We start from the raw sequence: 27393 nt of genomic DNA, 5'->3' as shown, positions 1-27393 counted from the left end.
TTTTTTCAGTCCTGACGAAGGGTTTCAACCTGAAACATTGACTCTATTTCTCTCTCCATGGATGCTGCCTGGCCTGCTGAGTTTTTCCAGCATTTTCTGTTGTTATTTCCTGTTTTTGCTTCCTAAGTTTTAATTCTTCAGACCTACACTGATGCAAACAACTTCCTTTTGGGCTCTGACAAGTTCAAACCATATTCTGCTATTGTCAGAGATGGCCCACATTATACGACAAGGACACTTTGCTGGTTAAGCTGTCATGCTGTTCAATGTGCCTAGCATGTTATGCAGCCAGGCAAGTTACAAGAAGTAACCTGGTCTCTCAGCACAGGACAGCCATCCAACCTAAGGGCAGTGACGTTGATTGATGGCTGCATAAGTGGACATAAATGATTTGGAGCAAGGTCAGAAACAAAGTTATCGTTTGCAGATGGTAAGTTTGCTTGAGGGATAACCGGCAAACCAAACACATGATCTGCAGACCGGGAAAATCGACTGATGATTGGAAATGGCATTTTTATGTGGACAACAGAAATGTTGTGAGTCTAGTGGAGCGAAATGCGCAGTAGGGATATAAACTAAGTGGGACCCCACTATTCTCCTGGCTGGCCCAAACAAATTTGAAACTTTTCTGAAGGTCTGAGTTTGCTGGCGGCCTCTTTTTCAGACCCGCACCTGATCTGAAAGGACCGTCAGCAACCTCTAATGCCCACTTTCTTTGGGCACTTCCCTTGGATATCTACCTAGCACAAACCCAGAAAAATGATTTGGGAGGTGTTATGCACCTGCCTTTTTCAGGGAGGACATTCCTTCCCACGCTAGGATGCCATGGCATGATGGGTCTGTTCCAAATTTCAAAGGTGGATAACTGACCTAGGGGGCTATATCTGCCCACCCACCCGATTTTTCAGCATGTCGGTAGGGTTTTAAAATCCCCATCCCTGTTATCTGGTCCTTGTAAGGGTTTTCACATTAAACTGGTTTGACTATTCCAACGCACTCCTGGCTGGCCTCCCACATTCTGCCCTACGTAAACTTGAGGTGATCTAAAACTTAGCTGTCCATGTCCTAACTCGCACCAAGTCTTGTTCACCCATCACCCCTGTGCTCGCTGACCTACATTGGCTCCCGGTTAAGCAACGCCTTGATTTCAAAATTCTCATCTTTGTTTTCAAATCCCTCCATGGCCTCGCCCCTCCCTATCTCTGTAATCTCCTTCAGCTCCACAACCCCCCCCCCCCCCACCGAGCTATCTGCGCTCCTCTAATTCAGCCCTCTTGAGCATACCTGATTATAATCGCTCAACCATTGTGGCTGTGCCTTCTGTTGATCAGGCCCTGCCTAAACCTTTCCGCCTCACTACCTCTCTTTCCTCCTTTAAGACGTTCCTTAAAACCTACCTCTTTCACCAAGCTTTTAGTCACCTGCCCTAATTTCTCCTTATGTGGCTCGGTGTCAAATTTGTTGTCTTTTAACACTCCTGTGAAGTGCCTTGGGATGTTTTACTATGTTAAAGGTGCTATATAAATACAAGTTGTTGTTGTCTTTAATAAGAATATATTCTAGCTTTACCATGCGATAATGGAGAAGGCAACACATTGATGCAACAAATAGTTAGTGCGTGAAAGTTCAGTGTATGCTCATACAATAAATAGTGAGTAATTGGTGATATTTTAAAGTTTGACAGGGTATTGTTTGCAAATACCAAGCTAGGCATGTACAGCAGAACGTTGTGTACAAGGCAGATCAGGTGCTTTGCATTAGCATTGTGTGCTATGTACATTGCTAACATAAATGTTTAAGATAAAAACATAGATAGGAGTGTTCAACAAAAGTTGAGCACAGGTTCCATTTTGAAGTCTGTTTCTGATCACGTAAACTACTGGTTCTCTGACACTCAAACAAAACTGGTACATAAATCTTTGAAGGTAGTGGGACAAGTTGATAGGCTGTTAAAAGAAGCATAAGGGATCCTGGCCTCTTTAAATAGAGGCATGGAGTACAAAAGCAAGGAAGCTATGCTAAACTTTTATAAATCACTGGTTAGGCCTCAGTTGGGTTATTGTGTCCAATTCTGGGCATCACACTTTAGGAAGGATGTCAAGGTCTTGGAGAGGAGATTTACTAGAATGGCATCTGGGATACAGGACTTCAGTTACGTGGACTGACTAGAGAAGATTGTTCTCCTTAGAGCAGTGAAGGTTAAGGGGAGATTTAATTGAGGTGGTGAAAATTATGAAGCACATTGATGGAGTAAATCGGGAGAAACGGTTTCCACTGACAGGAGGGTCAGAACCAAGAGGACACAGATTTAAAGTGATTGGCAAAAGGACCAGAGGGGAGATGAGGAGAATTGTTTTTACACAATGAATTGTTATGATCTGGAATGCATTGCCCGAAAGCGTGCTGGAAACAGATTCAATAGTAACTTTCAAAAGGGAATTGGATATATACCTGAAAAGAAAAAAAAATCAGGGATATGGGGAAAGACCAGGGGAATGGGACTAATTAGATAGCTTTTTCAAAGAGCTGGCACAGACATGATGAGCCAAAAGGCATCCTTCTGTGCTGTATGATTCTAAGATAGCAGGCAATGACCACCTGAGGATGCCACCTCCATGAGTCTTAAAACAATGTCCTCCCCTGCACAACCAGGCTTTCAAAAACCACCACCAACACCCAAAAGCACCCGAAGTAACAAACTCAACATGAAGAGAAGTCTGCAGCTCATTGAATATACCCAGGGTATGTCAGCTATCTCCTGCTACCCAACACAACAGTGAATTCCTAGAAACCTTACTTTTAACAGGTTGAAGATCTGCCATGAGGAGGGCATTTAGAATTAGTCCAGATGCTTCACACAGCAAAGTCCAAGCATAATTTCAAACATACAGATAGGAAAACCATTAAGTCCTCAGCTCATTCATCCAGAAAGACTGTACAGTCCCGTTCCACCTCTGCCCACCACCCACCACCCTGGCCCCATCACAGCATTCAGCAGACTCTTAAATGAGTCCAGGGCTTTTATCTCCATTACCTTCTCTGAAAGTCCACACCATATGTTGACCATTATTTGTGAAGAAGAACATCCTAACATCTCTTTGATTATTTCCTATCCTGTTTGCTATCTCCTATACCTTTATGAGGCCCTTCTCTTGGTCACCTTTCAAAGAAAAAAAGCTTGTATTTATAAAGTAAACGATCACATCCTCAAGACATCCCATCCTGCTTCAGAACCAATTAATTTCTTTTGAAGTGTAGCCACTGTTGTTATGATAAAACATGAGCATCTGCAAAAGACAATTTGCACACAGCAAGGTCCCATGAACAGTAAATGAGATAAATGATCAATTAATTGTTGAGGGAAGGATGTCGGCCAGGCCACTGGGAGAATTCCTTGTTCTCTTTGAATAGTCTCATGGGGTCATTTGCATCTATCTGAACAAGCAGGCTTCAATGTAATATCCCCACAAAAAGACAGCACCTGACAACACAGCGCCCCCACAGCACTACGTAGAAGAACCTGGATTATGTACCCAAGTTCTGGAGAGATGTTTAAACCTACAACCTTCTGATCTTAGAATTAGGAGTCTATTAAAAGATCCAAGCTGTTACTCTCGAAGCTGAATGGTCTGAGTTTCTTCTGTCTTTCCGCATAATTGAGCCTCCTTCTCTGCCTCGCCTTCAGAGTTTAACTGTGTATCAGTGAGCAAAACTGAAAACGGGACTCAAGGCAGATCTGGCCACTGTGCAGTTTTAAAACCAATTCCTCTCGCCTATACTTTGCTGATTCAAGCACCAGTTCCTTTGGTCTTTGCAGCTCACACGGGAGGGTGTCTCAAGCTGACGCTGGAGTTTGCGTGGGAAAGACCTACAACTGCCAAGTACCTCTGCCTGAAATGTCTCGAACATGTGCGTTCTATACAGGGGAGGCGGTGCTGGTGTTGTGCAGTGTGATATAAGGTGCGGTGGCAGTGGAGCTGGGTTCGAGTGGCTGTCATCTCCTAGTTGAAGAAGGTTTCTTGCGGTTGGTGTCCCCAGGCGGTTCAGGCTGACCATGACCGGGCTGAAGGCTAAGACTGTTCTAGTTACCGGGGCGAACAGGGGCATCGGGCTGGAAATCGTTAAACAGCTGAGCAGGCCCGAATCTCCACCGGCTTGGGTCTTTGCAACGTGTCGGCAGCCGAGCACTGCCAAGGTAAGAGGGGGAACATCTGTCAGTGGGAGGGGGGAACATCTGTCAGAGAAGGGGACCATCTGTCCTTGGATGAAACAGCTGTCCGAGGAAACATCTGTCAGAAAGAGGGGAGAAAGTGTCTATCAGAGGGGGGAACATCTGTGTGTCAGAAAGGGTAGCACATGTGGGAGAAAGAGAACACACCTGACAGCAGGAACATTTGTGTATGAGAGAAAGGAACATCTGTCAGAGAGATGGAAGAAACTGAGAAAGAGAGGTGGAAGCAACTGTCAGAGAGAAGAGAACAGAAAGGAAACATCTATGAGAGAAAGGAACAACGGAAATGGGAAAATATCTGACAGAAGGGACATCCCTCAGAAAGAAGAAGTAGAACATTTGTTAGATGGGAGGGGAATATCTCAGAGAGGGGCACATCTGTAGCAAGGATGATCGATAGAGGGAGTACCTATCAGAGAAAGAGAGAGGAGAATATTTCTCAGAGAGAGAGGAGGATGTCTGTCGGAAAGGGTGAGCCAGGCGGGAGCCTCATACATGTGTGCAAATTATCCCATCTGTTAATTGAATTTCAAAGCCATCTTAACCAGGAAGTCAGTGGGACGACCACAGTGGCAGCCCCGACAGCAAAAACCCAGTCAGACCACCGAAAAGGCCTTGTAAGGAGCAGGATTTCTCCTCCGGGTCCCACAAATGAAGACTATGGGCTCGATTTTGTCACTAGGGCGGGCTGGGGTCGTGTCATCCGCTTTTCGTGTTATCCACCCGATTCCAAATCAATGTGGGAGGATGATGCGATTTTCACCTAATTGGGCAATTGAGTTCCAGCGTGTGGGAACCCATGGCCCAATTAGTTTTTTTCAGTCTGAAACTCACCTCCGATGATGTCATCAATGCTGCTGCATTTATGGTCTGCAAGAAGCCTTGCTTCTTCTGCAGACTGCCAACCTTTTGGCCTTTGCTGTGAGAGGGACCTGGAGGCAAAATGAGCAGCGGGAGACCTAAGTCTGCTCCCAGATTTGATGACGTCGCCCTGCAAGCTTTGGTGGAGGGAGCAAGAGCTAATAAGGAGGTGCTCTTCCCTTCTTCAGGGAGGAAGAAGCCTCCCCAGCAGACGAAGGCTGTGTGGATCCGGGTGGCCCAGGAGGTCAACTCGTTGTCACTGATCCGCAGAACCTAGCTTCAGTGCAGAAAGAGGTTTCATGACGTTCTGCGCACTGGAAAAGTGAGTATGACTTTCCCATCACCCTCAATCTGATCCCCATTGCCTCTCCTCACCAGCACCTTCTCAACCTCTTTCCATCTTCTGGCTTTTGTTGAGATGAAAAGAATCAGGAGTAGTATTCAGTTTTCTACTGCTTATTTTTTCTTTACAATTCAGCTCATGTAAGGCTCTCCTCTGAGTATTTACTTCACAAATGGATAAATCATTTTTCTGATACTTAAGCTCGAGCACTTAGTCTGCACAAACCAACTGTGAGTGCAGGCCATCCCACATCTCCATCCCTACAGCATTAGCTGAATGAGTGGCTAGGATCTCAATTGCCTCTTCTTCATATTGGATCTCTGGGATCCTCCTGTTGCTTGATGTTCTCTCGTGTTGTGAGCCAATTTATTTTCCACGACAAAAATAATGCAAGAATGCATGTTACTGTCTGTCAGGCGGTTTCATTTTTCTACTAGTAGATGATGCTCTCTTAGTTCTCACTGGGACAGTGAGGCCTCAAGGGTTATGCATGTTCTTGCCATATAATGGAAGGGGTCCATGTGAAGGAGTTAAGTATAGTTCAGTTGTGCCCAGGGTGATACCTTTTGGGTACCAACGGAACTTTTAGGAGAATTTCAGGGCCTAGAAGCTTACTGAAGTAACACTAACTGGTCTGTAATTTCCTGGCTCATCCCTTCCCCATTTCTTGAATAGGGTGTACTCTTTTCCAACCTACAGTCCTTTGGCACAATTCATTATGGTGACAATCACAGAAGAGCCAAGCTTACCTGCTCACTGTTACCTGCTGCAGGGTCACTATCTTCCAACAAATTCTACAAGTAGGGACCACAGCTTCAGGAATGTACGCAGGCTAGATACAGTGGAGGATGCAATGCAATGCTGTGTCCAGAGTCCAGGGGATGTGATGCAGCATTGTACTTGCAGGATGGGATAACTTATCCGGAAGTTTCAGCACCATTGACTGGGCTGTAGACTGTAGGCAGAAATTCTCATGGAGGAGAGACATTCTATCTGCAGTTACCAGAGGCGTCAATCCAAGCCATTAAGCTGAGAGTGCACTGAGAGGAGGGGCCAGTAGAGAAGGAAAATGCCAGCATGCTATCAAGAAACGGCTGAGCGCACGGGATACAGCAAAGGCTATGGGACCTGACAACATCCCGACTGTCCTGCTGAAGACTTGTGCTCCAGAACTAGCTGCGCCTCTAGCCAAGCTGTTCCAGTACAGCGACAGCACTGGCATCTACCCGACACTGTGGAAAACTGCCTAGGTATGTCCTGTCCACAAAAAGCAGGACAAATCAAATCTGGCCAATTACCGTCCCATCAGTCTACTCTCAATCATCAGCAAAGTGATGGAAGGTGTCATCGACAGTGCTATCAAGCGGCACTTACTCACCTGCTTGCCGATGCTCAGTTTGGGTTCCGCCAGGCCCACTCGGCTCCAGACCTCGTCACAGCCTTGGTCCGACATGGACAAAAGAGCTGAATTCCAGAGGTGAGGTGAGAGTGACTGCCCTTGACATCAAAGCAGCATTTGACCAAGTGTGGCATCAAGGAGCCCTCGTAAAATTGAAGTCAATGGGAATCAATGGAAACACTCTCCACTGGCTGGAGTCATACCTAGCACAAAGGAAGATGGTTGAGGTTGTTGGAGGCCAACTATCTCAGCCCCAGGACATCGCTGCAGGAGTCCCTCAGGGCAGTGTCCTAGGCCCAGCCATCTTCAGCTGCTTCATTAATGACCTTCCCTCCATCATAAGGTCAGAAATGGGGATATTCGCTGATGACTGCACAGTGTTTAGTCCTAGTCACAACTCCTCAGATAATGAAGCAGTCCATGCCCGCATGCAGCAAGACCTGGATGACATTCAGGCTTGGGCTGATAAGTGGCAAGCAACATTTGCGCCACACAAGTGCCAGGCAATGACTATCTCCAACAAGCGAGCGTCTAACCACTGCCCCTTGACATTCAATGGTATTACCATCACTGACTCCCCCAACATCAACATCCTGGGGGTCACCATTGACCAGAAACTTAACTGGACCAGCCACATAAATACTGTGGCTACAACCCCCTGATTCCCCAAAGCCTTTCCACCATTTACAGGGCATAAGTCAGGAGTGTGATGGAATACTCTCCACTTGCCTGGATGAGTGTAGCTCCAACAACACTCAAGAAGCTCGACATCATCCAGGACAAAGCATCCCGCTTGATTGGCACCCCCTCTACCACCTTAAACATTGACTCCCTCCACCACTGCACACTGTGGCTGCAGTGTGTATCATCTACAAGATGCACTGCAGCAACTTGCCAATGCTTCTTAGACAGCATATCCCAAACCAGCGACCTCTACTACCTAGAAGGACAAGGGCAGCAGGCGCATGGGAACACCATCATCTCCAAGTTCCCCTCCAAATCACACACCGCCCTGACTTGGAAATATATCGCCGTTCCTTCATAGTCGCTGGGTTAAAATCCTGGAACTCCCTCCCTAACAGCACTATGAGAGTACCTTCACCTTACGGACTGCAGTGGTTCAAGAAGGCAGCTCACCACCACCACCTTCTCAAAGGCAATTAGGGATGGGCAATAAATGCTGGCCTTGCCAGCGATGCCCACATCCCATGAACAAATTAAAAAAAGAATGGGGGGTGGGGTGGGAGGCTGGGGAGGCAATCGGGGAGCGAGGGATGGAAGGAAGTGTGCCAACTTGAACAGGGGGGTTGGAAGAAGACTACCAGCTTAATTGGGTTGTAGGGGAAGAGGAGTGTCAGGTAGAATTGATGAGGGAAAGGGTGAAGTGTGCCAGTAGGAACCGGAAGGGATGGAGAGGACAGTGTGTCTCTGAAAAGGTGAGGAGTTGGACGGGGTTCAGTGTCTTTGTAAGCTGGGTATGGAGGGGATAGAGAGCCTTTGTGATCTGGGGCAATGGCTGGGGGAGTGTTGAATGTAAGAGAGAGATTGTTGACTTTTGGGTAAATGATTAATTGATCTGTTGAAAGTCGAAATGCTTTTTCATTTCCCCTTTTTTAGATCATTAATTAATTGTGAAGTATTGCAGTGCATAACCGTACAGTATTTTTAACATTAAAAACTCTGAATTTTCTGGGGGAGTATGCCCTTGGACCTCCTAGAAATGCATCACCAATTTTGGTTCTTCAACGTTTGGATTTTCCTTTTCACTTTTGTGTGCCTATGCTTTTGTTTTCGGCAGTGCAAGTAAGGAATTTCATGAGTACAAGCCCATATAACAGCTTGTTTGCACATGCCAGGGCTAATATTGAGTTTTTGGTGTTAGGTCAGCTTTTACTAGATTTTTTGGTTGGCTTGTATGCTGTTACTCAGTGTCCGAGAGTAACCTGGAATGAGCCAAATTCCACTGCTCTGTAACACCAGTGTGAAAGCTTAGTATCACTTCCTCTTCCCTTCCTCCATCCTCTCTGGTTAATTGTCGGTTATTATGGTATAAAATGGAGTTGGCTGCCCTGATCTGATCTAACAAGCTGCCTTGTTTGGTTCCCAATAGGAGCTGCAGAAGTTGTCAGCTGAACATTCGGCAGTGCAGGTGATAGAGCTGGGTAAGTGACATCCCTGTGTGAATTGATTTAGTAAACAATCAATCTCAATAACAAGTCAATGGCCGGGTTAGACATTCTAAAGCAGAGTTAAAAAGCAAAACTATCTCGGTATTGTAATTTTGGTTTAGTCTGCATCCTAATGCTGAGTTCACAATTAGCACAACACACAATAATTTTGGTTGCAGTTTTTTCAGAGCTGCCCTGCAACCCGGCTCTTATTAATTTTTCGAGCTGTTTGTTTCTTATTAGAAAGTATTGATTGGACAAATCAAATTGGCCATGGTAGCCTTGAGGAGGAGTTCATAGAGTGCATTCGGGATGGTTTCCTAGAACAGTATGTAATGGAACCAACCAGGGAGCAGGTTATCTTGGATCTGGTACTGTGTAATGAGACAGAATTAATAAATGATCTCATAGTAAAGGATCTTCTAGGAAAGAGTGATCATAGTATGGTTGAATTTCAAATTCAGTTGGAGGGTGAGAAAGTTGTATCTCAAACCAGTGTTCTGATCTTAAACAAAGGCTATTACAATGGCATCAGGGCAGAACTGGCTAAAGCGTACTGGAAAAATAAATTAAAGGGTAAGACAGTTGAAATGCAGTGGCGGACATTTAAGGAGCTATTTCATAACCCTCAACAAAAATATATTCCAGTGAGAAAGAAAGATTTTAAGAGAAGGGAGCACCATCCGTGGCTAACTAAGGAAGTAAAGGATGGTATCAAATTGAAAATGAAGGCATACAATGTTGCCAAGATTGGTGGGAGGCCAGAGGATTGGGAAATTTTTAAAAACCAGCAAAGGATGACTAAAAAAATAATAGAGAGAAGATGAATTATGAGAGTAAACTGGCAAGAAATATTAAAATAGATAGTAAGAGCTTCTACAGGTATATAAAAAGGAAGAGAGTAGCTAAAGTAAATGTTGGTCCCTTAGAGGATGAGAATGGGGAACAGGGAAATGGCAGAGACTCTGAACAATTATTTTGTATCTGTCTTCACGGTAGAAGACACTAACAACATCCCAATAATGGATAATCAAGGGGTCACAGGGAGGGGGAACTAAAGACAATCACTATCACTAAGGAAATAGTACTTGGTAAAAAAATGGGACTAAAAGATGACAAGTCCCCTGGACCAGATGGCCTGCATCCCAGGGTCTTAAAAGAAGTGGCTGCAGAAATAGTGGATGCATTGGTTGCAATATACCAAAATTCCCTGGTCTCTGGAGAGGCCCCAGCGGATTGGAAAACCACAAATGTAACACCCCTATTGAAGAAAGGAAGGAGACAGAAAGCAGGATACGATAGACCAGTTAGCCTAACATCTGTCATTGGGAAAATGCTGGAGTCCATCATTAAGGAAGCAATAGCAGGGCATGTGGAAAATCATAATGCAGTCAAGCAAAGTCAGCATGGTTTTATGAAAGGGAAATCATGTTTAACAAATTTGCTGGAGTTCTTTGCGGATGTAACGAACAGGGTGGACAAAAGTGAGCCTGTGGATGTGGTGTAGTTGGATTTCCAGAAGGCATTCGATAAGGTGCCACGTAGAAGGTTACTGCATAAGATAAGAGCTCACGGAATTGGGGGTAATATATTAGCATGGATAGAGAATTGGCTAACTAACAGAAAGCAGAGAGTCGGGATAAATGGGTCATTTTCCGGTTGGCAAACGGTAACTAGTGGGGTGCCACAGGGATCGGTGCTGGGGCCTCAACTATTTACAATCTATATTAATGACTTGGATGAAGGGGCTGAGTGTAATGTAGCCAAGTTTGCAGATGATACAAAGATGGGTGGGAAAGCAAGTTGTGCAGAGGACTCAAAGAATCTGCAAAGGGATATAGACAGGCTAAGTGAGTGGGCAAACATTTGGCAGATGGAGTATAATGTGGGAAAGTGTGAGGTTATCCACTTTGGCAAGAAAAATAAAAAAGCAAACTATTATTTAAATGGAGAGAGGTTACAAAATGCTACAGTTCAGAGGGACGTGGGGGTCCTTGTGCATGAAATACAAAAAGTTAGCATGCAGGTACAGCAAGTAATCAAAAAGGCAAATGGAATGTTGGCCTTTATTTCAAGGGCGTTGGAGTATAAAAGCAGGGAAGTCCTGCTACAACTGTACAGGGCGTTGGTGAGACCACACCTTGAGTACTGCGTACAGTTTTGGTCTCCTTATTTAAGGAAGGATATACTTGCATTGGAGGCAATTCAGAGACGATTCACACGGTTGATTCCTGACATGAGGGGGTTGACTTATGAAGAAAGGTTGAGCAGGTTGGGCCTATACTCATTGGAATTTAGAAGAATGAGAGGTGAGCTTATTGAAACATATAAGATACTGAGAGGGCACGACAAGGTAGATGCAGAGAGGATGTTTCCCCTCGTGGGGAAATCTAGAACTTGGGGGCATAGTTTCAGAATAAAGGGTCGCTCTTTTAGAACTGAGATGAGGAGGAATTTCTTCTCTCAGAGGGTCATAAATCTGTGGAATTCTCTGCCCCAGAGAGCCGTGGAGGCGGTGTCATTAAATACATTTAAGGTGGAGAGAGACAGATTTTTACAAGATAAGGGAGTGAAGGGTTATTGGGAGTGGGCTGGGAAGTGGCTTTGAGCCAAGATTAGTCATGATCTTATTGAATGGCGGAGCAGGCTCAAGGGGTCAAGTGGCCTATTCCTGCTCCTATTCCTTATGTTCTTATGTTCTTAAAGTTAACATGCAGGTGCCAATCACAGAAGGGAATCTCCCTTCATACATTTGACAGGAAATATATGAATAGAGGTCACCCCCAAAACATAGTAAAACTTAAATAATTTTTTTTTAAATCACATTTTTAAAATGGCTTTAAATTACAATAAATTAAGTATTTTAAACAAAAATTGTATTTTTTGAAAAAGTAAAGTTTTTAACGGGGCTAAAAATTAACTTCATTTTCTTTAACGTATTTTTAAATGATAAATCAGTGGAAATTTTTAAAAAACTTTTTTCAACTCTTATCCTGGTAAAAGCAGGCCTTGCGCCTGCTTTTACCAGGTGCAAGAATTGTAAGTGTTTTCTGTGGGCGGAGGGTCTCCAAAAAACGGAACTCTCCCCCCGCAGAGGCCCTGCTCCAGGGCAGCCGGAGGATCTGTCAAGAGTTTTCTTGACAGATTGGAAATGCCAGTTTCCAGCGCATGCACAGTGCATGCCTAAAACCGGCATTTCCGTTGGTCCTACGGGTGAGTACACACCCGTAGGGAACGGAATTTCTGCCCCATTAATAAGAATGAAACTGGACAGACCATCGACCTCGGCTTGTAGTTTTACTTTTTCTCCACCGCTTTGATCTATGGAGACCTCCAACTTGTGTCAATTTCGCCATCATCTCTCTGCACCGCTACCGATTCTCATTCCTATGGCAACAACCTCCATCCTCGAACTCTCTACCCTTCAAATAGCTTCTAGACTTCACTCACCTGCTTTGGGCAGCAGTTCGTCGATGCTCCGTGCTGGCCCCATCCTGCTTATGCCATCTTTGTCCTTCCATGGGACCTCTGACTTTGACCCTGGTCTCCCCACTATTGTCTCCAAACTATTCCCTGCTACCAGGAAATATGTATTCCATTAATTACTACATTTAAACAGGCCTGTGTAACCTGAGCTTTTCTCCTGTGTCCATTCACGTGCGCACTTTGGCTGCTGCTCCGGACCCGATCCATTCAATACTCTTCCACTTTCTCTCTATCCCTCCCTGACCACTCTCTTTGTCGTCATGCCTCCTTTCATCTCTCCTCTCTCGGATACTCTGCCCTCCCAAATCCCTACCCCAATCTTTCATTACTCTTTGACCTTCCTACTCTCCTGCCGCCGTCCCAGGCTTGACCCCCTCTTAGATGAGCCTGCAGCTTCCCCCTGTGCCTCTCTTGACATCCTACAAAGGGCCCAATGAGGTACTTGTCGCTGCCTCCTTACAAGCAGTAACTCTAACTGTCCCATCCTACTTTCTCGCCGACCTTCCTGCCCAGCGCGTCTACTGGAGGCAAATCTTGCCAATCTCCTCCCCATCCAACTCATCCCCCCACCAGCACTGACCTTGTGGACGCTGACAGTGGTGCAGCCATCACCGACCCTCTCCGCATCTCCCTCCAGAATGTCCGTTCGCTTGAGAACAATGCCCCTGTCATCCATGAGCTTATCATGGATGATTGCATCGACACCATGTCTCTGACGGAAACTTGGTTGAGGGGTGATGACAACTTACCCTTAAATAAAGCCTCCCCGCCTGGCAATACCTTCCACCACTTGCCCCGCTCACACTAACGTGGTGGCGGTGTGGCTCTCATCACCAAATCACGCCTTGGTCTGTCCCCCTACTCCTCTGACACTTTCTCCTCCTTTGAACATCTCACCTTATTCCACCAATTTCACCTCTCATTTAAAATTCTCGTTCTCTACCGCCCACCTAAGTACCATAAAAATGTTATTACCGAAATATCTTCACTGCTTTCCTCCCTCAGCCTCTGCACCGAACGACTTCTCATCCTCGGTGATTTCAACTTCCATCTCAATTCATCATGCTCTCTCTCCTCTGAGTTCACTAGCCTCCTATCCTCCCTTAATTTCTCTCTCCATGTAAACACCCCAACCCATATTCACGGCCACCCCCTCGATCTTGTCATCTCTCGTGGCCTCGCTACTGCCATTGTGTCAATTGCTGATAATGCCATTTCTGGCCACTTCCTCATATCGCTCTCCACCCATATCCCCCTTCCACCCCTAAACTGTCAGACTGCTTGTCCGACATCCAGTTCTGGATGAGCAGAAATGTTCTCCAATTAAATGTTGGGAAGACCGAAGCAATTGTTTTCAGCTCCCGCCACAAACTCCGTTCCCTCGCCACTGACTCCATCCCTTGCAGGAGCCTCAACCCTTGCACTAAGGAAGTTAAGGATGGTATCAAATTGAAAGAAAAGGCATCCAATGTTGCAAAGATTAGTGGTAGGCCAGAAGATTGGGACATTTTTAGAAGGATGACTAAAAAAAGAGGGAGAAAATAGATTGAGAGTAAACTAGCAAGAAATATAAAAACAGACAGTAAGAGCTTCTACAAGTATATAAAAAGGAAGAGAGTAGCTGAAGTAAATGTTGGTCCCTTAGAGGATGAGACTGGGGAATTAATAATGGGAAACAAGGAAATGGCAGAGACTTTGAACAAATATTTTGTATCTATCTTCATGGTAGAAGACACTAAAAGCATCCCAATAATAGTAGCTAATCAAGGGGCAAATGAGAGGGAGGAACTTAAAACAATCTCTATCACTAGAGAAAAAGTACTCGGCAAACTAATGGGACTAAAGGCTGACTAGTCCCCTGGACCTGATGGCCTGCATCCTAGGGTCTTAAAAGAAGTGGCTGCAGAGAGTGGGTGTATTGGTTGTAATCTTCCAAAATTCCCTAGATTCTGGAAAGGTCCCAGCGGATTGGAAAACCGCAAATGTAACGCCCCTATTCAAGAAAGGAGGGAGACAGAAAGCAGGAAACTATAGGCCAGTTAGCTGAACATCTGTCATTGGGAAAATGCTGGAATCCATTATTAAGGGAGTAGTAGCAGGACATTTAGAAAATCATAATCCAATCAAGCAGAGTCAACATGGTTTTATGAAAGGGAAATCGTGTTTGACAAATTTATTAGAGTTCTTTGAGGATGTAATGAGCAGGGTTGTTCAAGGGGAACCAGTAGATGTAGTGTATTTGGATTTCCAAAAGGTATTCGATAAGGTGCCACCTAAAAGGTTACTGCACAAGATAAGAGCTCATGGTGTTGGGGGTAATATATTGGCATGGATAGAGGATTGGCTAACTAACAGAAAACAGAGATTCGGGATAAATGGGTCATTTTCAGGTTGCAAACTGTAACTAGTGGGGTGCCACAGGGATTAGTGCTGGGGCCTCAACTATTTACAATCTATATTAATGACTTAGATGAAGGAACCGAGGGTACTGTAGCCAAATTTGCTGACGAAATAAAGATCGGGAAAGCAAGTTGTGAGGAGGACACAAAGAGTCTGCAAAGGGATATAGATAGGATAAGTGAGTGGGCAAAAATTTGGCAGCTGGAGTATAAGGTGGGAAAATGTGAGGTTATCCACTTTGGTAGGAAGAATAGAAAAGCAAAATATTATTTAAATGGAGAGAGACTACAGAATGCCGCGGTACAGAAGGATCTGGGTGTCCTCGTACATGAAACACAAAAAGTTAGCATGCAGGTACAGCAAATAATTAGGAAGGAAAATGGAATGTTGGTCTTTATTGCAAGGGGGCTGGAGTATAAAAGTTGGGTAGTCTTGCTACAACTATACAGGGGCATTGGTGAAACCACACCTGGAGTACTGCATACAGTTTTGGTCTCCTTATTTAAGGAGGGATATACTTGCATTGGAGGCAGTTCAGAGAAGGTTCACTAGGTTAATTCCTGAGATGAAGGGATTGTCTTATGAGGAAAGGTTGAGCAGGTTAGGCCTATACTCATTGGAGTTTAGAAGAATGAGAGGTGATCTTATTGAAACAGATAAGATTCTGAGGGGGCTTGACAGGGTAGATGCTAAGAGGATGTTTCCCCTCGTGGGGAAATCTAGAACCAGGGGTCACAGTTTCAGAATAAGGGGTCGCCCATTTAAAATGGAGATGAGAAGGAATTTCTTCTCTCAGAGGGTCGTGAATCTTTGGAATTCTCTACCCCAGAGAGCTGCAGAGGCTGAGTAGTGAATATATTCAAGGCGGAGATAGACAGATATTTGAACTACAGGGGAGTCAATGGTTATAGGGAACAGGCAGGAAAGTGGAGTTGAGGCCAAGATCAGATCAGCCATGATCTCATTGAATGGTGGAGTAGGCTCGAAGGGCTGAATGGCCAACTCCTGCTCCTATCTCTTATGTTCTTATGTTCTCTCCCTAACATCTGTCTGAGGCTGAACCACACTGTTCGCAACCTTGGTGTCATATTTGGCCCTGAAATGAGCTTCCGACCACATAACCGCAGCATAACTAAGACCACCTATTTCCACCTCCATAACATTGCCTATCTCCGCCCTTGCCTCAGCTCATCCGCTGCTGAAACCCTCAGAGGCCTTTGTTACCTCTAGACTTGACTATTCCAACGCACCCCTGGTTGGCCTCCCACATTCTACTCTAGGTAAACTTGAGGTGATCCAAAACTCAGCTGCCCGTGTCCTAACTCGCACGAAGTCTCGTTCGTCCATCTCCCCTGTGCTCGCTGACCTACATTGGCTCCCAGTTAAGCAGCACCTCGATTTCAAAATTCTCATCCTTGTTTTCAGATCCCTCCATGGCCTTGCCCCTCCTTATCTCTGTAATCTCCTTCAGCCCCACAGCCCCCCGAGATATCTGCGCTCCTCTAATTCAGCCCCCTTGAGCATCCCTGATTATAATTGCTCAACCATTATTGGCCGTGCCTTCTGTTGCCTCGGCCCTAAGCTCTGGAATTCCCTGCCTAAACCTCTCCGCCTCACTACCTCTCTTTCCTCCTATAAGACGCTCCTTAGAACCTACCTCTTTGACCAAGCTTTTGGTCACCTGCCCTAATCTCTCCTTATGTGGCTCGGTGTCAAATTTTTTGTCTTATAATAATCCTGTGAAGCGCTTTTGGACGTTTTACTACGTTAAAGGTGCTATATAAATACAAGTTGTTGTTGTTGTACAATGAATGGGATTGAATTACCACGGGGAGAGTTAGAAAGAGGCCAGGGTGTGACACTAGGCTCATCACTTTCAATATCCAGACAATGTGAAGAAGCAATTTATACGAAGGGAATAGAATCACTTCTATTGCCTCTTCTGTATCCTCCCAGGGATAATAACTTCTTTCCTATTATTGGGTGCTCAGAACTGCACCAGGACTCCAGGTGGGGTCTAACCAACACCTCTACAACAACAATACAACCTCTTTAGATCTGTTGTCTGTCCATTTGCTAATGTATCTTATTTACTTTGTTCCTTTTTAAGATGTTTCAAATTCAGCCAGCATCAAGAGTGCTGCAGAGGCAGTGGAAGCAAGAATCTGCACAACTGGACTCAACCTACTGATCAACAATGCTGGAATAAACTCTCCTGCAACTCTGGAAACACTCACTGCTAGAAACAAATGAGTTATGTGGGCTTGACTATTCATTTGAGTGCTATGAATAAGGAATATTATTCAGTCTTTTTATTCTTCTCCAGTTAGGCCACAACTGGAGTATTGCGTCCAGTTCTGGTCACCACACTTTAGGAAGGATGTGAAGGCATTTGAGAGGGTGCAGAGGAGATTTACCAGAATGGTCCCAGGGATGGGGGATCTTAGCTACAAGGACAGGTTGGAGAGGCTGGATTTGTTTTCATTAGAGCAAAGGAGGTTGAGGGGTGATTTGATCGAGGTGTGCAGGATTATGACGGGTTTGGATAGGCTAGACGGGGAAAGGCTGTTCCCACTAGTTGATGGTACAAGGACTAGGGGACACAGATTTAAGGTTTTTGGCAAGAGATGCAGGGGGATGTGAGGAAAACCTTTTTTACGCAGCAAGTGGTGATGACCTGGAATTCGCTGCCAACAGAAGTGGGGGAAGTTTTTACCGTTTTTAGCGGGGCTAAAAATAAACTTACTTTTCTTTAAAGTATTTAAAAATAATAAACCTGTGGAAAAAATGTTTTAATTTTACTTAATTCACCACTTACCCTGTTAAAAGCAGGCCTTGCGACTGCTTTTTAAAGTGTAGCTCCTGGAGACTTACCCTCCCGGAGAAATCTGGAAAAGAAACGGAAGTTCCAGGCGTACGCGCTGCCTCTCCGGCGCACGCGTTCGACCTGTGAACCCCTTCCTTTAAGGGAATGGAAGTTCCGGTTTCCCGCGCATGCGCAGTGCATGCACGAAACCGGCACTTTCTTGGGTCTACACATGAGTACCCAGTGCGTACTCACCCGTGGGGACCCGAATTTCTGGAATGTTTCCTCTACACTATCCAGCTTGGGGAACATCACTTTAGGATATGTGTCATGGCCATGGAGAGGGTGCAGAAGTGATTCACTAAGCTGATACCAGGACTGAGAGACTTTAGTTACGAGGAACAACAAGAAAAGTAGGGGCTCTTTTCACAAGAAGTTTACGAGGAGAAAAGATAGCGGTCTTCAGAATTATGAAAGGTTTTGATAAATTAAGTTAAAGGAGAGGTTGAGTGAATTTTTTTTAAGCAGAAGATTGACAGGACATGAATTACCTGACAGAAACAATGGCAGAAGCAGAATCTGTAATAGTTCTTGAAAGGTAAGTGTATAATCATTTGAAAAATAAATGAGGGGAAGGGGAAAAGAGTTTAGTTCTTGACTGCGAAAAAGCTGATCAGGATGAGATACATCGGTAGGACCCAGAGAGCTCTCCCACCAGCATTTTAACATGAATTTGACCTGAAATGTGCTAGATTTTTTTCCTTCCTCATCTCTGGAATATTGAGCTTTGACACTCGGTGTCACTGTTTTATAGCATTGCATGTTTATTGAAAGTAATGACTTTGAAACTTCTCAATGTGGAGGACAAGTATTGAGACACTCCTGGGGAACCCCTGTAAATATTGAGACACTCCTGGGGAACCCCTGTAAATATTGAGACACTCCTGGGGAACCCCTGTAAATATTGAGACACTCCTGGGGAACCCCTGTAAATATTGAGACACTCCTGGGGAACCCCTGTAAATATTGAGACACTCCTGGGGAACCCCTGTAAATATTGAGACACTCCTGGGGAACCCCTGTAAATATTGAGACACTCCTGGGGAACCCCTGTAAATATTGAGACACTCCTGGGGAACCCCTGTAAATATTGAGACACTCCTGGGGAACCCCTGTAAATATTGAGACACTCCTGGGGAACCTGTAAATATTGAGACACTCCTGGGGAACCCCTGTAAATATTGAGACACTCCTGGGGAACCCCTGTAAATATTGAGACACTCCTGGGGAATCTGTAAATATTGAGACACTCCTGGGGAACCCCTGTAAATATTGAGACACTCCTGGGGAACCTGTAAATATTGAGACACTCCTGGGGAACCCCTGTAAATATTGAGACACTCCTGGGGAACCCCTGTAAATATTGAGACACTCCTGGGGAACCCCTGTAAATATTGAAACACTCCTGGGGAACCCCTGTAAATATTGAGACACTCCTGGGGAACCTGTAAATATTGAGACACTCCTGGGGAACCTGTAAATATTGAGACACTCCTGGGGAACCTGTAAATATTGAGACACTCCTGGGGAACCTGTAAATATTGAGACACTCCTGGGGAACCTGTAAATATTGAGACACTCCTGGGGAACCTGTAAATATTGAGACACTCCTGGGGATCCTGTAAATATTGAAACACTCCTGGGGAACCCCTGTAAATATTGAAACACTCCTGGGGAACCCCTGTAAATATTGAGACACTCCTGGGGAACCCCTGTAAATATTGAAACACTCCTGGGGAACCTGTAAATATTGAGACACTCCTGGGGAACCCCTGTAAATATTGAGACACTCCTGGGGAACCTGTAAATATTGAAACACTCCTGGGGAACCTGTAAATATTGAAACACTCCTGGGGAACCTGTAAATATTGAGACACTCCTGGGGAACCTGTAAATATTGAGACACTCCTGGGGAACCCCTGTAAATATTGAGACACTCCTGGGGAACCTGCAAATATTGAGACACTCCTGGGGAACCTGCAAATATTGCGACACTCCTGGAGACCGTTCAGCTTTCAGCTCTTGACCATTAAGAAAGGATTGTTCCAGCCACTGAGAATCAATTCATGTCTGTGATGGCGTTGCCATTCCCAGTGCAGGCCTCACTGTACTAAGTACTGCCGCGAAGGTTTCCCTCGGGCTGACTATCTCATTCAGTTTTAATCACTTTCATTTTCAGTTGAAGTGAATTCTCTTGCTGTTTATTCTGTTTTACTTTTTGTTGTCGGGCGTTTCTACCCAGTCTGAAGAAGGCAGCACAGTCCTTGGATATGGAAGGGATGAGCTGTAACAAGGCAGCAATCGTCAACATCACCTCACTGCTGGGGTCCATTAAATTGAGTCGGGAGAATTTCTTGAGGGCTCCTGTGTATCCATACTGCATCAGCAAGGTAGTTAATAAGAGGATATTAACATAGGAACAGGAGTAGGTTATTCAGACCCTCGAGCCTGTTCCGCCATTCAGTGAGATCATGGCTGATCTCCATCTACCCACCTTGGTTCCGTAACCCTTACTATCCTTGCCGAACAAAAATCTATCAATCTCAGTTTTGAAATTTTCCAATTGACCCCACAGCCTCAACAGCTTTTTTGGGGGAAGAGTGTAACAGATTTCCACTACCCTTTGTGTGAAGCAGTACTTTCTGACATCACCCCTGAACGGCCTGGCTCTAATTGTAAGGTTCTGCCCCCTTGTCCTGGACTCTCCCACCAGGGGAATTATCTACCGTATTAAATCCTTTAATCATCTTAAACACCTCAATTAGATCACCCCTTAATCTTCTATATTCAAGGAATACACGCCTAGTCTATGCAGCCTGACCTCATAATTTAACCCTTTTAGCCGCGGTATCATTCTGGTGAATCTCCGCTGCACCACCTCCTTCCTGAGATGTGGTGCCCAGAACTGAATGCAGTACTCCAGATGGGGTCTAACTAGAGCTCTGTACCACTGTCTTATAACTCCCGCCCCTTTGTATTCCAGCCCTCGAGATAAAGGCCAACATTCCATTAGCTCGGTAGCAAGTGTTGTCTGATAACGCTCATGTGAAGCGCATTGGGACGTTTTACTACGTTAAAGAAAGAACAAAAAAATTGCATTTATATAGTGCCTTTCATGACCTCAGGACATCACAGAGCGCTTTACAGCCAGTGAAGTACTTTTTGAAGTGTAGTCACTGCTGTAATGTAGGAAACTGTGCAGCACATTTGTGCACAGCAAGCTCCCACAAACAGCAATGTGATAATGCCCAGATAATCTGTTTTAGTGCTGTTGGCTGAGGGATAAATATTGGTCAGGACACCGGGGAGAACTCCCCTGCTCCTCTTCGAAATAGTGCCATGGGTTTTTTATGTCCACCTGAGAGAGCAGACAGTGCCTCGGTTTAACATCGCATCCAAAAGACAGCCCCTCCGACAGTGCAGCGCCCCTCAGCACTAAACTGAGGTGAGGTATCAGCCTAGATTATTGTAGTGTATGTACCCGTCTACCTTTAAGGGAACTATTGAATGTAACCGTTCACCTTTAAGAGAACTACTTTAGGTGTGGCACTACTTGTTTGGCTTCTGTATACTGTAATACCGACAGTGACCACACCAGTATATAAGTGTTGTGGCAGGATAACTAGGGCAGATTCGCCCTGACCTTCGAATAGTAAAGACCTGTTTGTTTGTTACTTCTGAAGTCTGTGTATTTATTAACTGCACAACCCACAGACTTTACAATTATGAGCTCAAGTCATGAATGGGGCTTGAATCCACAACCTTCTGATTCAGAGGTGAGAGTGCTGGAACAGAGCCACAGCTGCCCCTTAAAAGTGCTATATAAATGCAAGTTGTTGTGTTTAAAAAAAAACCACAAAAACAGACAATGCTTAAAATCACTGCAGGTCCATCAGCATCTGGAATAAGAAATGACTGGGTTAATGGCCCAGAAATTCGTGTCGGGGGATTCCCGCGGGTGCAAGCCCCCGGCCTACACTTACCTAGCGCGCCGGCAGTTGAGGCCTGGGCCTGCGTGGATTTCCTGTCTGTGGCCCGGACCAGCTCCCGGCGCGCTGTGCTTGCGTGATCCAGCGGCGTAGTTAGTGCGATGCGTCAGCTGGGATCACGTGAGCACTGGGCAGCCAATCGGAGGAGGGAAAAGTCCATTCATGAGTTTGACAGAAAGAACTGTCAAACTCATGAAAACTCCGGGCACCCAAAACAGTACTTAACCTTAAAATAAATTTGAAAAATACATCACACTATTTAAATCAACTATAAATAACATTAAATAACTATTTTAAACAATAATTTAAATTTTTGAAAAAAATAATTTAATAAAAAATCAGGGCTAAAAATACACTTACCTTACTGTAAAGTATTTAAAAATAATAAACCTGTGGAAAAAATGTTCTAATTTTAATTAATTGGCCACTTACCTTTTAAAATGAAGTCCTTACGCCTGGTTTTTAGATGTGCAAAAAGTAGAGGCCTTCACGCACGGGTAAACATGTAAAAAAAAGGAAGTTCAACGCGCACGCGCAGACTCCTGCGCGCACACGTTCGACCTCTGAACCCCTTGGTTCAGAGGATCGGAAATGCCGGTTTCCCGCGCATGCGTAGTGCATGCAAGAAACCGGCACTTCCATCGGGTCCACGCGTGAGTACTCCGTCCGTACTCACGCGTTGGGACCCGAATTTCTGGGCCAATATCTCAACCTGTCACGGAGTCCGTTCAGAGACTGCCGTGGAGGTGCCTGTGGAAAACACGAGCTTCTGTGACCCCTGAGGCTGGAACTGGAGACTTCGGCAGGCTGCTGTAGGCTTTGGATTGCTGTCTTCAATTGGGTTGCGTTAACAGTGGCAATTTTCCTCCTCCTCGGTTGGTACCTGTGGTCTCAATGAGTCTGCGGTCTTGCAGCTAGATAAAGGGCAGAACCTTTGTGGAAAAATGTAGATTAAACTAAATGTCTTTGGGCCTCAAACCCCAGTCTGGGTGTAAGTGGGGCAGATCTCCAGTCAGGGAGCTGTAAAATGGGGATTGACACGGTTCTGTTTCTAACCCTTGTGGGAAATTCCGGGAATGCGAGGGGTTGTGGGTAAATCTTTCAACTGCTGTCTCCCCAAATCAAGGAACTCCTGAGCTCCCCCAGCAATTTGGCCCATTACACCCTTGACAATGTTCCCTTTAAGTTGCCTAGCCCCGCAGCCGCTCAGCTCTCTGGACCTCCTGTGCAGCCGGCTCGCCGGCTTTTCAATGAGAAAAACCGCACATGCGCCGCATTTTGAATGGGCCGCACACTCAAAAAAATTAACAGGAACAACTTGGTGAGCCTCATTTGGCCTATTACATCCTTGGTGGGCCTCAGCAGAATCCTCGGCAGCTAAGAGTTGGTGTGAGTTTTGTTGACTCTCCAACAAAAGCTCCAAATCTTTAGAAGACAAAGGTGATTGATCCCAGAAGAGATTTATTACCTTTTGAAGAGGTAGAACGGCTCCCTTCAGAGCCAAAGGGCTGGATATTCATTGAGGAGGCATGTAGGAGGCAGGACTACAACTTTCAGGGTTGTAGTCCCGCCTCCATCGAGTTGTGGCCAACTCACGCAATTTTAACTTGATTGACCTTGTTGAGCCTGCCCAGCGGGCCAATTAAGGGCCACCTGGCAACAGGTGATGTCACAGACAGACATTTCATCTGTCAAGAGCTTTTGACAGATGAAATATCAGCATTTTGAAGCTGTCAAACACTGACAATCTGTACTCCAAGTTAATTCCTTCCTCTCAGGATGATTTAGAGATCTCTCCGGAACAGAAAGCTGAATGCTGCAGATTTTGACAGATCGCGGCCATTCTGCTTTCTGTGCCGGTGAGATGAGGGACTCCCGAGACCCGAAGGAAGAAAGGCTGTAAAGGTAAGTACATGCAAGTAAAACTTCTTTAAACACTTTACACACACCAAACACACTTACCTCTGCACTCATGCGGCCGTGACGGTCTGGTGCTGAGATCGCTCTCCCTGTTTCGGGCGGCCAGCTCTCGCCGCTCGCTCCCGCAACCGGAGCGAGGTGCTCGGCGAGTCGGGCAGAGGCAGCGCAGCGCGGTGAGCAGCAGCAGCAGCCAAGCCGACCCGCTGGAGCACATCGGCCGGCAGCTCCTCGGCGGGAAGGAATTCCGACTGGGAGGAGGGGAGCCGAGCATGGCGGCCATAGGCCGACCCAGGAGAGGGAGAAGTAGGCCCCGGGCCGTGGAACGTGGAGCCGACGACGTTGAAGAGGAGGCCTCATTGGAGCACTCACATCCCGACGATGTGTTCGGCGAGTCGGGCAGAGGAGCGCAGCGCAACGAGCAGCAGCAGCAGACTCAACGACAAGCTACAGCACGTTGGCCGGCAGCTCCATTACGGGTAACTCGCAGTCCGGCTGGGAGGAGGGGAGCCGGGCATGGTGGCCAGAGCGGGAGAAGCAGGCCACCACACGTGGAGCCGGCAACAGTGAGGAGGAGGCCGCGGTGAAGAGGAGGACGGAGCGGCTGAGGGACATCGTGCTCCCACTGCCACGGGAAGCCATTGTATTGACTCTGAACGCGGCGCTGTATGTATAGCTGACGCGTCCCTACGGGGAACAAGCATTCCATTGTACTTGTTACATATGGCAAATAAATCTAATCTGAATCTGAATCTGAATCTGAATCTGAATCTCGAACCCTCCAAGCCCTTCTTCCCGACGGCCTGCCTCGCTAACTTGGCGTGGTTTGGAACCGTCGGGAATCCCACACTTCACCAATAAAAATAGGGACTAGGCTAAAAATTGCCTGTTAACTACCTGTTAACAGGCAGTTAATTGGCACTAATCCCCTTCCCGCCTCGGGTCGGCGGGTCCCAGCGCGGGTCAGGTACCCGCCTCCTTTGAAACTGGCATGGAGGCGGGTTGGGGACGGGATGGGTTCGTGCCCCCCGATTTCAATATTTTAACCCCCCACACACCTCCAATCCTGCCTCCACGGCCCAATGAAAATCCTGCCCAAAGACTTCCTTCTTAAGCCCAAAAGGGCAGTTTGGGGTAAGCACTGCTGAAACGTCCTTGCAGACACCAGTGGCCCTGCCACATCCATTCAGATGAGCCCGTACCTGGGATTTGGGTCTGGATCTTAATGTCTGGATGACCTGGGGTTTCACTCCATTGAACCTCCGCCAATGGAGTGGGCCTCCCAGAATCTTGGACCCATTTGTGTTTTCTATAGCAAAGAAAAGACACACAACCTGTCTTTGTTTAAAACAGCGCTGATGCTTTGTGCGTGCTGTTCGTTATACCAGCTCCCGCAGCCATGTGCTCACTGCTTGCACTCTCTTCATACTGCTTACTCAGCTGACTGCATCTATCATGCAACATGAACTGGAATATATTTGACATTTTCCTTTGTTTCACTTCTAGGCTGCATTAAACATGGCGAATATGTGCCTTTCAGAGGATCTGAAGCAGCATCAGATTCTTTGTACCGCTATCCACCCTGGCTGGACTCAAACAGATATGGGAGGCATAAAGGTAAGTTGAGCTGAAGTGGGCTCCAGGGTTACAGTCACACTGTTACTTCTGTTGACTGTGCAGGGGATGCACCATCACAGGGCTATTGTTTCTAACCTCATCCCAAATTCCTCCCTCTTCTTACTGAGTACAAGTGCTGGTTGCCCTCCAGCTATACTTCATGTCTGAACCTAGATGATGCCAGCAGCATATTATGTGGGTAAGCGTAAAAGACTTGCATTTCTATAGCCTCCTTCACGATCTCAGGACGCCCCAAAAGCGCTTTATAGCCATTAAGCACTTTTCAAATGGAGTCACTGACATGAATCAGCCATTCATGAAAGAAAGACTTATGAAATAATATTGAGTGGCCTGCGGGTGGCGCTGTCCAGGGAGAGTATAAATACTTGGGCACGGGCCCAGCTTGCGCAGAACATTCGTAACAGGAACTAGTGAAGGACACAACTAGACCTCCATTTTGTAAAACAGTTGATTAAAGCTTTGTTTAACGCTTAGACCAAGTGCCTCGTAGTTTTCTTACATCAGTCACCATTGTAATGTAGAATTTTTTATATATTGTAATATATTAATAAATTAATGGAACTAGCCATTCATGACCTTGCCCCTCTCTATCTTTGTAACCTCTTCCAGTCCAACACCCCCCACTCCCCTCCGCACTCTCTGTCGCTCTCTCTCTCTCTCTGCCTCACCAGTGGTGGCCCGGCCTTCAGTCGCCTCGGCCCCATGTTTTGGAATTCCCTCTGCTCTGAGTGCAAGGTTCCAGATTGTAACTCACTGTTACTTGTTAGGTTTAGGTGGAGCCCTGTGGGTTTCCTTTAGTTTCATCCTTTTCCCTCCGAACATCCTACTTTTGCACCAAATCAGTCGCAATTTGTGCTCTGAGACAGTCTGTGTACCACACCTTTACAACCTCTGCACTGGACAGATTCCAGTACTGTCTCCAAGTGGCTCATAGGTCTAGTTAAACTGTCACCATCCAATCACCATCCTCATTACACTATCCCTCAACTTAGTAATAGGTTTCCTGTGATTGATCATGTCTACTTTTTGTTTGGCCATTTTTTTGTCCTTTCATGTCCTAAAGGCACTGATGATGATAGAGTGGGGTTTGGATGCATGTGTACACACACACAAAAACGCCTGATTATATTTGGATTAACTCAGCCCTGGTTGAATCTAGTTTTATTTATTTATCTTGTTTTTCAGGCTCCCATGGCTATTACTGACAGTGTCAGCAGCGTGATGAAAGTGCTGGCCAGCCTGTCACAGAATGATACTGGAAAGTGCCTGAATTCGGAAGGAGAGGAGATCCCCTGGTGATGAGTCCCAGCCTGGTTAGAGGGTCTTTTACCATCTGTCTGATGACTGCACAGCTCTGCAGCACAACGCCACTTCACTTGTAGTTACAGAGTCTGCAGTATACCTCAGATGGCTTCATTTCAGCCGTCACCGCTGCAGCAAGACCTCAGTAAGGGTGAGAGATCCTTGAGTGACCGGCAATACGTGTGAGGTGGTTTCCCTTTATCTTGGTCTGATTGTAATCTGTAGTTTTCTCAGAACTGCACATGTGTGTGTGGGTTGTGAATACAGCTGGAGCCTGATCTGATACTTTACTTCTAAAGGATCATAAAGCACAATGATTAAAAACAGAGCTTTTGTTTGTGAATTATTTTCTTGTTACTTGTCAACTATATAAGACAATATATAGATATAATATATCACCAGTAAGGCCTGCTTTTAACAGGCGTAAGATTTCTAAGGGTTTTCTGCGGGCGGAGGTTCTGCAGAAAGCAGAACTCTTCCCCCCCCCCCCCGCAGAGACCCTTCTCTAGGATAGGCGTCCGATCTGTCAAGACCATTCTTGACAGATCGTAAATACCGGTTTTCAGCGCATGCACTTCGCATGCCTGAAACCGGCATTTCTGATGTCCCTACGGGTGTGTACACATCTCGTAGGCGTCAGAAAATATGGGCCAATGTATCTAATTAAAAGTCTTGCATCTAGTTCGTGCCTGTAGCATCGCACCTCTCAAATGCATTATGCTTCTCAGAGGAAACAATTGGCTCAAATAAGCACTCTCCATTATTTTAACCACTGATTGATTTGCATTTAGTT

At 45.8% G+C, this 27393-nt stretch overlaps 2 protein-coding genes across 2 annotated transcripts; both read left to right on the top strand.

Moving 5' to 3' along the window:
- The first annotated feature begins 4054 nt into the window (after positions 1-4054).
- LOC147102166 (uncharacterized) lies at positions 4055-17141 on the top strand. Its single transcript, XM_085965098.1, has 3 exons — positions 4055-4195; positions 8945-8996; positions 16999-17141. The coding sequence occupies exons 1-3, from the start codon at positions 4055-4057 to the stop codon at positions 17139-17141; spliced, it is 336 nt and encodes a 111-aa protein (XP_085821224.1).
- Positions 17142-19649: 2508 nt separating this feature from the next.
- On the top strand, positions 19650-26917 carry LOC147102165 (uncharacterized). Its single transcript, XM_085964447.1, has 3 exons — positions 19650-20144; positions 25167-25277; positions 26484-26917. The coding sequence occupies exons 1-3, from the start codon at positions 20025-20027 to the stop codon at positions 26595-26597; spliced, it is 345 nt and encodes a 114-aa protein (XP_085820573.1). The 5' UTR covers positions 19650-20024; the 3' UTR covers positions 26598-26917.
- The last annotated feature ends 476 nt before the right edge of the window (positions 26918-27393 follow it).

This window comes from Somniosus microcephalus, chromosome 22 (genome assembly GCF_052327205.1).
Source record: "Somniosus microcephalus isolate GS21.2 chromosome 22, FLI_Smic_1.0, whole genome shotgun sequence".
In the NCBI taxonomy this organism is placed as follows: Eukaryota; Metazoa; Chordata; class Chondrichthyes; order Squaliformes; family Somniosidae; genus Somniosus; species Somniosus microcephalus.
The sequence above is the reverse complement of the archived record's forward strand: the minus strand, read 5'-3'. Positions and strand labels throughout refer to the sequence as shown.

Excerpts from the sequence above, each read along its gene's own strand:
- LOC147102166 (XM_085965098.1), top strand. The coding sequence starts at position 4,055 with ATGACCGGGCTGAAGGCTAAGACTGTTCTAGTTACCGGGGCGAACAGG. Across the intron at positions 4,196-8,944 it reads GGCAGCCGAGCACTGCCAAG|GAGCTGCAGAAGTTGTCAGC; the intron begins GTAAGAGGGGGA and ends GGTTCCCAATAG. Across the intron at positions 8,997-16,998 it reads AGTGCAGGTGATAGAGCTGG|ATGTTTCAAATTCAGCCAGC; the intron begins GTAAGTGACATC and ends TTCCTTTTTAAG.
- LOC147102165 (XM_085964447.1), top strand. The coding sequence starts at position 20,025 with ATGGAAGGGATGAGCTGTAACAAGGCAGCAATCGTCAACATCACCTCA. Across the intron at positions 20,145-25,166 it reads ATCCATACTGCATCAGCAAG|GCTGCATTAAACATGGCGAA; the intron begins GTAGTTAATAAG and ends TTTCACTTCTAG. Across the intron at positions 25,278-26,483 it reads CAGATATGGGAGGCATAAAG|GCTCCCATGGCTATTACTGA; the intron begins GTAAGTTGAGCT and ends CTTGTTTTTCAG.